The sequence below is a fragment of the Urocitellus parryii genome, unplaced genomic scaffold (assembly GCF_045843805.1).
Source record: "Urocitellus parryii isolate mUroPar1 unplaced genomic scaffold, mUroPar1.hap1 Scaffold_48, whole genome shotgun sequence".
NCBI lineage: Eukaryota > Metazoa > Chordata > Mammalia > Rodentia > Sciuridae > Urocitellus > Urocitellus parryii.
Genome location: NW_027554049.1, coordinates 2,132,732 through 2,146,466, shown reverse-complemented (window position 1 = coordinate 2,146,466; position 13,735 = coordinate 2,132,732). Strand labels below are relative to the sequence as shown.

General features: G+C 39.9%; 1 protein-coding gene across 1 annotated transcript in view; it reads left to right on the top strand.

Annotated features, from left to right (window-relative positions):
- Window positions 1–13,735, top strand: part of LOC144252566 (dedicator of cytokinesis protein 8-like) — a 98,386-nt gene that overhangs the window by 31,807 nt on the left and 52,844 nt on the right. Inside the window, 5 exon segments of the mRNA XM_077794808.1 lie at window positions 1,973–2,053; window positions 3,120–3,279; window positions 5,105–5,241; window positions 6,763–6,856; window positions 7,734–7,896. Coding sequence (XP_077650934.1) covers window positions 1,973–2,053; window positions 3,120–3,279; window positions 5,105–5,241; window positions 6,763–6,856; window positions 7,734–7,896 — 635 coding nt within the window.

The window sequence follows — 13,735 nt, the reverse complement described above, 5'->3', positions numbered from 1 at the left end:
TGTGACTCAGAGGGAGAGTGCTAATCTAACATGCATATGGCCCTGGGTTTGATCTCCAACACTGAAAAAAACAGCCCCTCATTATTCTAATATGCTCCTTTGCCCTAGCTCCCATGGTTGTGAGGACTCATGCATTTCACGACATATACTTTTACACATCAATCATAAAGGACCGTACCATGGGTATTGTATCACCTTGTGGTTCCTTCTCATGAAGTACTTGGAGTCTCCCTTGCCCAGTATTGTCAAGGGATAGTACCTCCTGCTCTGGTTGAATCTGGACTTTTCTGCTTCCAGATTCTGGTGATCCTTTGCCATGGGTTTCAAATAAAGCCAGGGCATTCCCCATCCTTGCCTCAGGATCCTGATTAAAATATTCATAATCTTATGTTCAAAGTTTATTTTAAAGAGCATGTTTTTAATCATTGACTTCATGGAAAAGATTAGCTTCCTTCTCATTTATTGTACAAGTTCCTGTCTATGAGCTTCAAGAGAATGAGGACCATATTTATTATGTTCACCACTTAATCTCCCCAGTAGCTATCACCATAAATGTTTTTTGAATGAATGAAGGAATTTGGATAAACAGGAACACAAGTCAGTTTCTAGCTCAATTACTATTTGTGTTTCCAATGTGGTACATCCCTCATCGGACCAACCTTTCCTTCAAGCTGTGAGAATAAGAAAGGTTTTTACATTCTTCTATGCTTCCTGAAACAGGTGTCTATTGAGCTGCATTATGCCACTTCCTTTGAGACCCCATTAATGCTCTCTCCATCAGTAGGGTATGCTGGTTTAAATACTTTGTGCTTAACTGAGCTTGCCTATTAAAATCATGTGTCTATGGAATATGTTGACCTAAATTTCTTCTTCAAGGACATCTCAACTAATGGCTCAAGTTAATGGGCCTAAATCCACTTGTTTTTCTCATCAACATCAAAGTTAAATTTTCTTTGCACAGAGAATTAGAAAATTTCAAATTTCTCCTTTTCCTTTTCCTAAACATAGTGCCCAGATTTATGGCACCTCCCACTAGTTCCTTCACCTGAAACAAAATGGAAGGTGCTGGACAGTTATAGCATTCATTCATCTCCCATCCAGCTAGCAAATTGAGAAGCTGCACATCTACAGTTTTTGACTTTCTTTACAAGTCTGCTAAATCCAAAGAAGTAGCCCTAATAGGAAACACAAGGGACACAATTACAGATAATTTATTCTGTTCATTTATTCATTTTGTGGAAGGTGATAGTCCCCAACTTGACTTTTATGGAAACCATATTTCTTTTTTACTTTGTTAGCCATAATAAAGAAAATGAGCTTTTCACTTCCTACATATGTCTCATGGGTTTTGTTTTATAAATAACTTTTATTGCATTTTTATTATGGATATAATACATGTTTATGGTTTAAAAATAGAAACTACATATCAGCAATAGGAAGAAAATAAGAATCACACATAATCCCACCATACAAAGATAACCACTGTTAACATTTGCTGTATTCCTACTATCATCCTTTTAACATGTCTTCTTGACTTTTTTACAAAACTGTGTGGTATACTTCACATTAGTTTTTTTAAATCAGAAAACATATATTATGGGCACCCTATGCCATTGAACATGTTTTCATTTTGGTTTTTGGTTTGGGGGTTTTGGGGGGGTTGTGGGGTTTTTGTTTTGTTTTGGTTTGGTTTTGGTACAAAGGATTTAACCCAGGGACACTTAACCACTGAGTCACATCTCCAGACATTTTTGTATATTTTATTTAGAGACAGGGTCTCACTGAATTGCTTAGGGCCTTACTAAGTTGCTAAGGCTGGCTTTGAATTTGCAATCCTGCCTCAACCTCTGGAGCCACTGGGATTACAGGCGTGTGCCACTTTGCCCAGCTTGAGCATGATTTTGATGGCTGCAGAGATTCCACTATGTGGATATAATTCACTCACTTGTTTTAATATTATTCTTATTGGTAGGTTGAAAAAGTCCTTCAACAGGGAGAGATTGCTGACTGTGCAGAACCCTACATGGTTATAAAAGAAAGTGATGGAGGAAAGGTATGATGATTTGATTATTGGTAAATGATTAAATCTTAGGATTAGAAGATATTTACAGAGGTGTTCCACAAAATAGTTCATGTGGTCTAGCCTATAATATGTCCCCATATGAAACACTAATAAATTGTATTTAAACAAAAGAAGAAAGAGAATCTATTATTGATGATAATCTTTAAAAGTAATAAATTATTGAACTCACAAAAAATGACATGCACCATCCCATCGTAAGACTGTAAAATTTGGCCAGGGCAAAAACCATATCCAATCATCTTGCTTCTGAGGCTCTGACACAGATGATTGGGAGGGCTCTGGAGACCCCATAAAATTAAACAGTACTAGAGATCTCCTGACCTTTCTCAACACCATGGATCATTGTCCTTTCCAGTATCAATAACTGGTAATTGGCTGTGACTACTGTGCATCATAAATTAAATAGTAAATTACAGGTCCCAGGCCATTAAGCACCAACTTACAAAAGTTCTCCAAATGATTTTTTAAACCTGACCTTTCTAGAAGAAAACTTCCCTAATCAGACTAATACCTTTGAAATAAATTGATTGAACTCAAAACACTTCTTTTTTTTTCCATTTATCATTCAATCTGAACTTGAAAAGAACACACTGGAAGTCTTGTCAACTTAATGAAGAAGTTGTTGGCAATATTTATTCTTATTGAAGTTTTCCAAGGCAACTTTTGTTTAAAAAAAATCTTTGGGGGATCTTGGTAGATGATGGATTAAATTTTTATCCCAATTTTCTCTCATGAGAACTAGGTCATACAACTAGATCTGAAAGAAGCGCTTGTGGATTCACTGGTATATTAATCCTTGGACATTTCTTTTATAGTAGAAGTTACAGTTTACTTATAGCCTGCTTCAACCTCCTCCTATAATCATTGTTTTCTGATCAGCTAGACTTCTGGTGCAAGTTGATATTTTCTGCTGATTCACTCTCTAGTCAGTGGAGTTGGGGTTTGCAGATGGGTGGCATATTCATGTTAGAAGTAGTTGACTTGCTGCTGGTGCCATACTGTTTGTTTCAGCTCATCTCTTTCCATTTTCCTCTAGAGTAAAGATAAAATTGAAAAACTGAAACTGCAAGCTGAATCCTTCTGCCAACGTTTAGGGAAATACCGGATGCCGTTTGCCTGGGCTCCTGTGAACTTAGCCAGCATCTTCAATGTCTCCACCCTTGATAGGGAGGTAACTGATGTGGAGCCCACAGTTGGTAAGATTTTCATCTGTTGTAAGATGGGAAGGGATCCCCAGTGTACTGACTCTGAGGTCAATGCTTAATAGTGAGGCTTAAGAGAGCAGGAAGGTGTCCGAGACAGGAAGGAGGAAAGAAATAAATAGAATGTAAAACTAGCCTGCTGGAATTGCATATGTTTGATTGGACAGGGATCCTCAAAACAATTGCCATGAACAAATTTATGGAGCTTAGGTATACTCTCACATTAAGAATTTTGGTTGGAATTTTCTGGATTTTTTTAACATTTCAAAAGATTAATTTTTAGTAGTCACTCCCTCTCAAACAATAAAAATTGTGAAAAATAACAAAAAATATAGTAATAATCCATAGTGTGTTAAAGACACCACACGTGGCTCCTGGATATAGAAACAGCCACTATTACAAAGGCTTTGCTTTGAAAAGCAAAACTCAGGTTTCACAGCAAAATTTCCAGTTTTTTAGTTTATTTTGCCAAGTGCAATGAAAGAATGGACGCTAAAAGAATATCTAGTTACTGTTCCAATTCACTTTATTAATTTCTCTCTTTTTCATCACTTCCCCTTTGATGAACAATTAATGTCCTACAGTTTATACATGGAGCTGTCCAAGTGATTTTAAAATTTTCAAGTGGGCACCACCACCCTGCCCCCCACCACCTGTGTCAGGGTTTCTGTTTTCCTAAATGCCTTTGAATTCAGCAAATATTTAAGTCTACCTTCAAATTCTTTATGCATTCCTTAGCTCTGCTGTTTACCAGGGAGTGGAAGAAAGGGTATTTGTTATTGATGCTTTTCTTCTGAAGTTGCTGTTGCATAAATTCTAGTTAACTCCTGGTTTACTTCTAATTTGTTGATAATAAACCTCATTTGACTACATTCTGATCCCACACCACAATTTTTAACACCAACTTCTATGTATACCCTTTTTTAAGTATAAAGGATAGCCTTATTTGAAAGTGTTACATGGGGAGCTTAGAGGGCTCCATCAGGTAGTTTAGCCCAGGGCTTGTTGAGACCTCAGTGATCAAAGGTCAAGGGTAAATTAACCTGACTACCAGGCAACCCAAGATGCAGTGTATTGTATGGAATTTACATGGATAGTGCTAGCAAGAAACTGTACTTCAGCAAGAGAGTTGGAAATAGATAAGAAAATATTCAAAGGCAAGAATTGGAACTATTAGAATTCTAAGTAATTTGACTGTATACAACAGAACCCCTGAGTTTTGCATTGTAAAAGCCACAAGATTATTTCCAACTGAATTCACAAAGGAGAGAGAAAACTAGACAGAATTCCAGGATCTTGACCCTGTCTCATCCTCATCACAAAGGTCAACAACGGAGGCAGAAACTGAGTTCTCTTGCCTAGTCCACATGAGAGAGGCAAGCTGGATCCAGAATGTACTCAGGCTGACCCCAGCATGTTTGGGTCACAGTCCCAAATGCATTCAGGGATATTTAAGTACTTGCCTTCCCCAGTGGAATGCAAATGTAAAAATAAAACAAAAGCAAACTGTGTCCTGACTAAATAAAGCTTACCAGGAGATCCTGTTCTGGTTGCAGCTCTGGATTTTTGCTGGTGGCATCTGGCCTACCCAGTCTCATGTGAGAGGGGCCCAGGGCTGCTCATGGCCTCTCCATTCTTATCCAACATGAGGACTAAGAAAAGTGGGGGCCCACAGAGGGAAAATTTTATTCAAAACAAGAATGGCCATGTTCAAAGGCTTTCAACCTATCTTAAGATGTTAAGATATGGGAGAATTCATGACTGCTGTGTATGGAAACAGAAAGGTACACTTTCAAATGACAGTTGTTTTGCTTTAAAGGGAGAAGCTCTGCAGGTGATTGGAGGAATTTGTCCCAATCTAGGAGGCTTTCTGAACCAGCCCTCTCCTTGGAGGAAAATGGAGTTGGACCCAACTTCAAAACCAGCCCCATGACCATTAACAGCTTTTTCAAGCAGGTATCTTTGTTACAGTGGATCTGGATTTGTCCAGGCAGTGGTATGAGTGCTGGTGCCCTAAGGAGGAATCCAGGTAGTGATTAAGAGAGCCACCATTTAACCTCACCAAGCCTCAGTTTCATTATGTACAGAACAGAGACGATGGTGCTTGCTTCACCCAGTGGTTGGGACAGTTCTATGACACAAGGGATGTGAAAGCTAGATTATGGTACATGCTCTGAGTGCTAGCTATGTCAATTGAGAGATAGATTTGTTTCTGTTCATACAAACTATCCTATTTGAACTGTCTTGGTCGGTGCAGTTAATAGGCTTTGAAGAAAGTCTGGCCAACATGTCATTTCCCCACTGGTGTCCAGGTCTCCTGGCTTAGCTGTCCTCTTCATCTCTGTTCCATGTGCAAACTTGCCAGGACTCCTTCTTGCTTATAGAGAGTGACCATTCCAGATGATGCTCTTGGTTAGTTCAATAAACATTAAGACTATCTAAAAAATAAAAACCTTCCCAGAGTTCTCAAATGCAGAGACAGAAGGTAAAATGATGGTTGCCAGAGACTGAGAAAAGGGGACAGGGTGTGGTTGTTTGAGGAATATAGGGTTCTAGGGGTTTTGTTTGTTTTGTTTCATTTTGTGGGTTTTTTGTTTTGTTTTGTTTTGTTTTGTTTTTGCAAGATGAAAGGGGTCTGGAGATTGCATGATAATTTAAATGTACTTACCACAACTGAACTGAACTGTGCCTTAGAAATGCTTACGATGATAAATTTTATGTTATTTATATTTTGCCCTGGGGAGGCAGGGCAACTTGATTTAGACTTGGTTTGACTGTTTGACTATTCTGGAAAAATCTTACACAGCTCAAGCGGTTTTCATAGGGCATTTAAAAGTATTGTATTAACAAACCAAAATGCAGAAGGAATGCTTAGGGGGTCCATGTGTAGAAATAAATAGAAAAGGACTGAAAGGGTTTCTATCCAGGATACTGTCCTTCCTGATTGCAGTACCTTGGGTGACAAGGTATTTGACTCAATTAAGTCTGAGTGTTCTCCAATGGACTGACATAGCTACGGGTTGTAGTAAGGATTAGACATCATGCACATGAGTATCCTTTAGCAGAGTGCCAGCCCCAGGGTGTGCACGTAGAGGGTAGGTAGCACTTACGCTTAAACTTTTTCAAGGTAAATGTGAAAAGAATGAAAGAGGGAAAGACACCTTCTCCATCTTCACATCTCTGAAGAAGAAAGTAAACTAGGGAGTAAAACTCTCATCCATGGATTGAAGGTGTGGAGAGAAGCTCATGGCTGGGATTCCGAAGGGTCAAATAGGCTTCCTTAGAATGCAGTAGAAGCCCCCCATCCTCAGCAGGGCTGATAAGAGGCTGGTTGATTTCCTGTTGCCTGTTATCCTAATTTCCATGAAAGACCTGTTAAAATAAAACTTAAAGGTAAAAATCTTCCCCAGCAGTCAGATATCCTGAGTCCAGGAGTCCACAGCACATCTCCACTAACCCCACCTTCTCTCTCGGCAGGAGGGAGGTCGCCTCAGTGATGAAGACTTATTCAAGTTTCTAGCTGACTACAAGAGATCTTCATCCTTACAGAGAAGAGTCAAGTCAATTCCAGGTGTGGATGGATTGTCTTTTTCCTCTTAAACTGTCCCCAAACTACTTGTGATTAGATTCATTCTTTGTCCGATACTATGATTTATAAAAACCATCTTCCACTTGTGATGTGGGAGGCTTGCATTCGAAATTAAGAATCTGGGGGCTGGGGATGTAGCTCAGTTGGTAGAGTACTTGCCTCCCATACAAAAGGCCCTGGGTTCAATCCCTAGTACCACAAAGAAAAAAAAAGAATCTGAATTGGTCTGCATTTTTGGCAGACCAAATTTTTGTTAATGTTTTCTATTTATTAAAGAATTGATTCTGTAAATAATATATTCTAGATCTGGTTTCTCAGATAATTTTTTGAACAGAGAAGCCTCTTTTATCTTATGTAATATTATAAGGAAACCTAGTATTTAAAAAAATAAATGTGAACTGCTTTGGGGAAGGTAAAGACGCTTTCCTTATTGTCAGCACAGTATTCCATAAGATATTTCTACAGCACCCTGGGGTACCAAGGAACTCACTTTGAAAACCACCAATTGTTGCTAGCAATACAGGAAAGTTACTTAGCTGTGAATTACTATAGTGTGATAGTTATGGAAGGAACTTTAAAGATCCTCTGATCCATTCTCAGTCATATCACAATTTCTTGCCTTTTATTTTATAGAAACCTCATCTCAAAAGTTGTCATGACATGCTTTTTCTCAAACTATGGGAAACTATCTAGGAACTCCAAAACTCTCACACTCTCACAAATTACCCTTATATTCATAAAAGAAATACAGTACAATGTGGGGTGCATGCATTTGAAGTTAAGAATCTGAGTTGGTCTGCAGGTTTGGGTCTTTCTAGATCCCTCTTACATGACTATTTCTGTGCTGAACTCTCTCTAGGCTTGCTCAAACTGGAGATATCTCCAGCTCCAGAGATCATCAACTGCTGTCTGACTCCTGAAATGCTGCCTGTGAAACTCTTTCCTGAAAACCGAACATGTCCACACAAAGAGATTTTGGAATTTCCAATCCGAGAAGTGTATGTCCCTCATACCATGTACAGGTAAGAAACACAGGCTCTTGGAAAACCGTGACACCCACCTCTGGAGTTGTGTTTGGATAATGCTTTTCTCATCCTCCAACATATCTTCCTAGGTTTGGGGGGAAGCAAATGTGATGGTTATGTAACTATAGATAATTGGTAGATCTCTTTCTAAAAATGGTTTATGTAATTCTCCTTAACAAGAAACTGTTTCTAAAGTGCAATTTAGATTATAGTGGCTAATTTAGATTCATATTATAGAAATGAAATGGCTCTACTAATCAATAACTTGGTTTTCTTCTGTGCACAAGGACATAAAATAAAAAAAAAAAACAGTATGACTTCAATGTCTGACTTGTCTAAAAGATGGGTCTTCAGCTCAAGGCCAGCTCTACCCAAGAGAATTTACAGCACTGACAGAAATGTTCTGTATGTGTGCTGGTTGATACAGTAGCTGCTAAACTATTCAGTATTTGTCTGTTCTGTATTTGAAATGTGGTTAGTGCAGTGTCAGAACTAAAAATCTAATCTTATTTTGTCTGAATTTAAATTTATGTAGCAACATGTGGTGACTACCTTATTGGAGAGCAAGGAACTGGACTCTGAGTTCCTGAAAGACCAGGCTGCTTTGGGATCTGAGAGTCACATGTGGTGCCACCTGATCCTTCATGTGGGATTTGGGAAGGATCTCTTGTCAAGACACATCTGCCAAAAGCATTGCTGCTCATGTACTTTTTTAAAATATTATATATTTATTTTTTAGGTTAGATGGACACAACACAATACCTTTTAATTTTATGTGGTGCTGAGGATTGAACCCGGGCACCGCCCGTGCTAGGCGAGCGCTCTACTGCTGAGCCACAATCCCAGCCCCTGTTCATGTACTTTTATTGTTTGTTTTGAGAAGATTTTTTTGAATTAAACACACACACACAAAAGTTTTTCCATCTTTTCTCCACCATCCAGAAATGAGATTTTATTGTTTATGAGTTATTAATTTTTAAATAGAACATAAAATTAAATCATAGTGATTAAATGAAGCATCTTTATCCCCAGTATCTGACTGCAGACTTCTACCGTACCTCCCAGTCTTCACTAGCATTATGAACACTTGTGTGTTCTTCCATTTTCTCTGGTTTACACATGTGCATGCATGCACACACACGCATATGTATCTGTGACTACTGAAGGGTTTTTACTTATTGTTTTTGTTTGTTTTTTGTTTTGTTTTGTTTTCTGGCACTGGGGATTGAACCCAGGGGTACTTAACCACAGAGCCATATCTCCAACCCTCTTTTATGAGACAGAGTCTTACTAAGTTGCTTAGCACCTTGCTAAATTGCTAAGTCTGGCTTTGAACTTGTGATCTTCCTGCCTCAGCCTCCTGAGTTGCTGGGATTACAAGTGTGTATCCCCTCACCTGGTGTGAATGATATTATTTTTATATTCTCTTAAAATTTACATAATGACCTCATACTCCACATGCACTTTTTTTTACTTAACAATATTTTTTCTTCTCCCTTTTTTATTACTATGTACTCATGAATTTTATTGACTCAATGCCTTACATTCAGTTAGTCTTCTTTCTTTTAAGTTAGTTGGATTGCCATGAATTTAAACAGTGCGAACTCCTAAACATCTTGCATTTTAGAATTTCAGAGTATGTCACTCCTTTTAACTGCTGAATGGTATTCCTTTGTTTGAAGAAGCCATGTCTTATTTGTCCATTTCACTCTTGATAGACATTTGCGTTTTTTTCCAATGCTTGATTCTCATCAACACTGTCAGTGAGTTTTTGTCCTTATCTGTGCACGTTTCAAAGTTTGAATATGCCTAAAAGTGAAATCGCTGAGTCACTGCTAGCATGCATTTTCGGATTTATTTATACTGCTTGTTTCCAAAATTGCACCAGTTTGCTATCCTGCCATCAGTGTAAGAGAATTCCTGTTTCCCCAGTTCCTCATCTGCACTTTGTATTCCATATGTGGGACTCAGATGCAAAAAGCTTCAGAGCTCACCTCATCCAAAGGCCCCTGCACTTTTCCTGATTCACAGAATTGAGACGCAGAAAGAGAAGGTGAATGGTTCATTGGGATCAAAACTCACAGTGAGAGAGACAAACAACACTTACAAAGAATCAGAGCTCTTCCTTACACATGTGTGTGCCCCAGTTAATCCATCCTAACACAGCTCTTCATTCTCTATCCTCATTCTTTAAATGCCAATTCAGCCCCCAAGACCTCCTCCTAGATAAGATAAGCATTCTTAGCATGCAGTCCTTTCAATTCCCACTCCCTAGAGGGAGATGAAGGATAGAAAATGTTTGCTTGGTAGATGCTATGTTTGTGTCTTTTATAAACCTTATCCTATAATTGGAAAATAACACTTGTAGCATTGGAATAAACTTGTACCAAATGAATTCTACCGGTTATCCAGCTTCCCCTCAGCATTTAATCACCCATGGGAGTCATTTATAACTCTCTTTGCTCTGTGCTGCAGACATTATCCCTTAATTACATCACAGCAGGATTGGAATGCATTTGTACACTGAAAGACTCAGAAATGTAGGAGTGCTAAGGAGGACACGTCTGGACAGATTGCTGCAGACCAACGAGGCGTCATGAGAAGCAGACCCAGAAACACACAGTGATGTTCTTGAGCTGTTCTGAACACTGTAGAAAGGCCAAGGCCTCTGCACTGGGAACCAGGCCTTTATTCTTGGGGTGATAGAAAATACTTCCCTCAAGTTTGGCAGTCTCCCCTTCCCTTGGCTTCCAGGCCACCATATTTTATAACTTATTTAAGGACTTGGTTTTCTTCTTCATGTCGTAAGAGAATCTTACTATGTGAAAACTTCAAGGAATTTAGAGATCATCTTGTTCTAACCTCTTATGTTGTTAAACTTTTAATTTCTTCTCCAGTCCTCCTGTGCTTGATAGTGGGCGATTAGGTTGGGTTTTTTCTTTTTGGTACCTGGGATTGAACTCAGGGACACTCAACCACTGAGCCACATCCCCAGCCCTATTTTGTATTTTATTTAGAGATAGGGTCTCAATCAATTGCTTAGTGCCTCACCCTTGCTGAGTCTGGCTTTGAACTCATGATCCTCCTGCCTCAGCCTCCCGAGCCACTGGGATTACAGGCATGGCCACCACACCTGGCCTGATTAGGTTGGTTTTGACAGAAAGTCAGGACCAGACTAAGACTCCCCTTTCATACACCTACACCTCTCCCCAGGAAAAAGTGGTCTGTTAACAAAGTTTGCCTTGGGAAACCTCACCTTCCTATTTCTGTTCATTTTGCTTTCTTTTTATTCCTTACCATCTCCCCATGACTCAAAAAACCTGAAACTTTGTGGCTTTTCTATTCCCTCCCCCAAAATAAAGGTCTCTTTTAAGCATCTACTCTCTAAACTCATTCCCCTATGAGAACAGGTATGACTTGAAGTCTTCTCTCTGCTGAGAGTACTATTCAAAAATTCCCGTTTCTGTTAGAAAAGCTTTCATTTGACTTGCCTGAGGAATTCTGGACATGATGCTAAGGGCCCGGCATGTAGGGCAACATCCACTGTGAACATTGCTATGTCTGCACCATTCAGTCTGGTCATAGGAAATCAAATACGTGAAAATGAAGATTTAGGAGCCAGTGAATTCAGGGATGGTTCTATGTTTCATAGAGGAGTCACCTCATGAATGTGAAATATGGTCTAACTTATAAAAAGTTGATCTACCAGAGCTTATAGAAAACAGATATATCTGTTGAACCAATGACTCCTAGGATTCAAGTATTAAAGAATATACTTTTAACAAACAGAATTCCCTAGACGGGGGTAGGGATGGAAGGTAGACTATCACATGGTTGTAATGGAAGACATTGCCTGGCCTCCAGTGGGAAGGGTGACCAGAGTCACACAGTGCAGGAATCTTAACATTGATGAGGTTTCTGTTGAACACCACATAAGTAAATTCAGGTTACCTCTATCTCCCTTAAAGGAGCATCTGCCATGGACCCTCGAGGAGAATGGCTCAGGATCAGCTGAAATTGCTTTTGAGCCCTCAGCTTCACCTTCCTTCCACTTCTTTAGGTGCTTCCTTTCTTCGCCTGCCCCCTCAGGTGGCCTTGGTCAAGGTCACCATGTTGTACTGCAGAGAACACGACTCAAGTGGCATCCTGTGTGACCCTTGACCCTGCCTCTACCCTCGCCAAGCTGCTTAAGGAGAGGTCCCAGCTCAGTTACAGACTGCCAGGACTCCCAAGAGTTGGGCATTCAGAAAACAAACACTTGCTCACACAGGAAAAGATCAACTCCCAAAGGCAAAAGTGCTAATCCCAGGAATAACCAGGTCTCGAATCAGGGACTCTGGTCCTCTGCAGGGACATATCCACCGGCCCCACCCCACCATGAGCTGAGGCATGGGGTCAGACTAGTCTCCTGAGACAGACTCAGGCAAGTGGCTTTGAGAAATCACATACAAAAAGACAGCGATTCTGAAAGTAGCTGCAAAAAATTAGGTTGATAAAGAGGATTATCCAAGCCTGAGTTTGGCCTTCCTGTCTCTACACACAGATTTTTTTAAATACCAGTTGTTCGTTTACAAACACATTTGAACTAACTTCTGGCTTATTTTCCGTGTGATCAACAGCTGGTAATGGAGATGCCAGCTGCCTTCTGGTGGGAGCAGAATGAAGACTGAGTGGGGGCCAAGGCCCAGCGAGGTCTTCAAGGGCATTTTATCCTGTGGCTGCCATGGGGGTATATGCGAGATCACAGGCACCTAGGTTGTAATGAGCTTGTTAAGCTCCTCGCCATCCCTTTAACTGGTGATTACATTAAAGAAAGCCACATAAAGTGCATTTCATCACTCATCCCAGCCCTCGAGATTCTCTGAGGTCTTGTTTATCCAATTACCAGACTCACTGTGGAGGACTGTGCTTGCTGGGAACAGACGGATCAGTCAGAACATGATTTCTTTGATGAATAATTAGCTGTTTTCAGGCCTCCTCCCATATGACTGAACGTTCTCAGACCAGAGAGGTCTGCTCTGGCCTAACATGGAGGTGCCTCCTGTTTCACAGTGGGATTTTAAGGAACATTACCAGACTTATAGTTTACATGTGAAAAAGAATGGTATAGGATGGATGTAAGAGTTGATCTTGAATGAGTGGCAGGCAGTTATGATTAGTGAATAAAATTCCTAAGGGAAGGAATGAACCCAAAATAACTCTGGATGAAGTGGTTAGGCAGGAGTTGGGGTATAGGGAGTATCCTTGAATAGGATTCTATTTTATCCAAGGAAATGGATACCCAGTTTAAGGCCAGCTAACTCTATATCCAGAATAGATCTTCTCAATGCTGGAGACAGAGTGATTGTGACTTCCAGTGTTCAGTCTTACCCTAAAGACTCCAATTCAGGAGGTGGCACTCTGGTGATCTCAGACTCTCCTTTGTTAAAAATCAAAGTTTCCCTCTCTGCGTGAAAGAGAAGTTTTCATTCTCCCAGAAAGAGGTAAAGGTCCTGCATAGCATCATCCAAAGGTCCACAGCCAAAGGTGACTTAGGCCTCTGGAAACTCATTGGAAAGGAGCTGCTGCTTCACTTGCCTGGTTTGGGAAGCAATCCCAATGTACACCTGGACATGAGTTAAAGTGGATTTGGCAAAGAGTAAGTATGTGTCTATTGAGAACCTACAACACCACAGCATACCTCTCCATGTGAGGATGGTGGTTTTATGGCATAATATTCATTAGATGCTATAAGCACTCAAGTGTTATTGCTAATTAATGGTTAGAAGTTTATGATATGTTTGGCGCTGTCTCTTTAAATCACCATCAAAATTATGCCTGGGTTACCAGGCGCAAT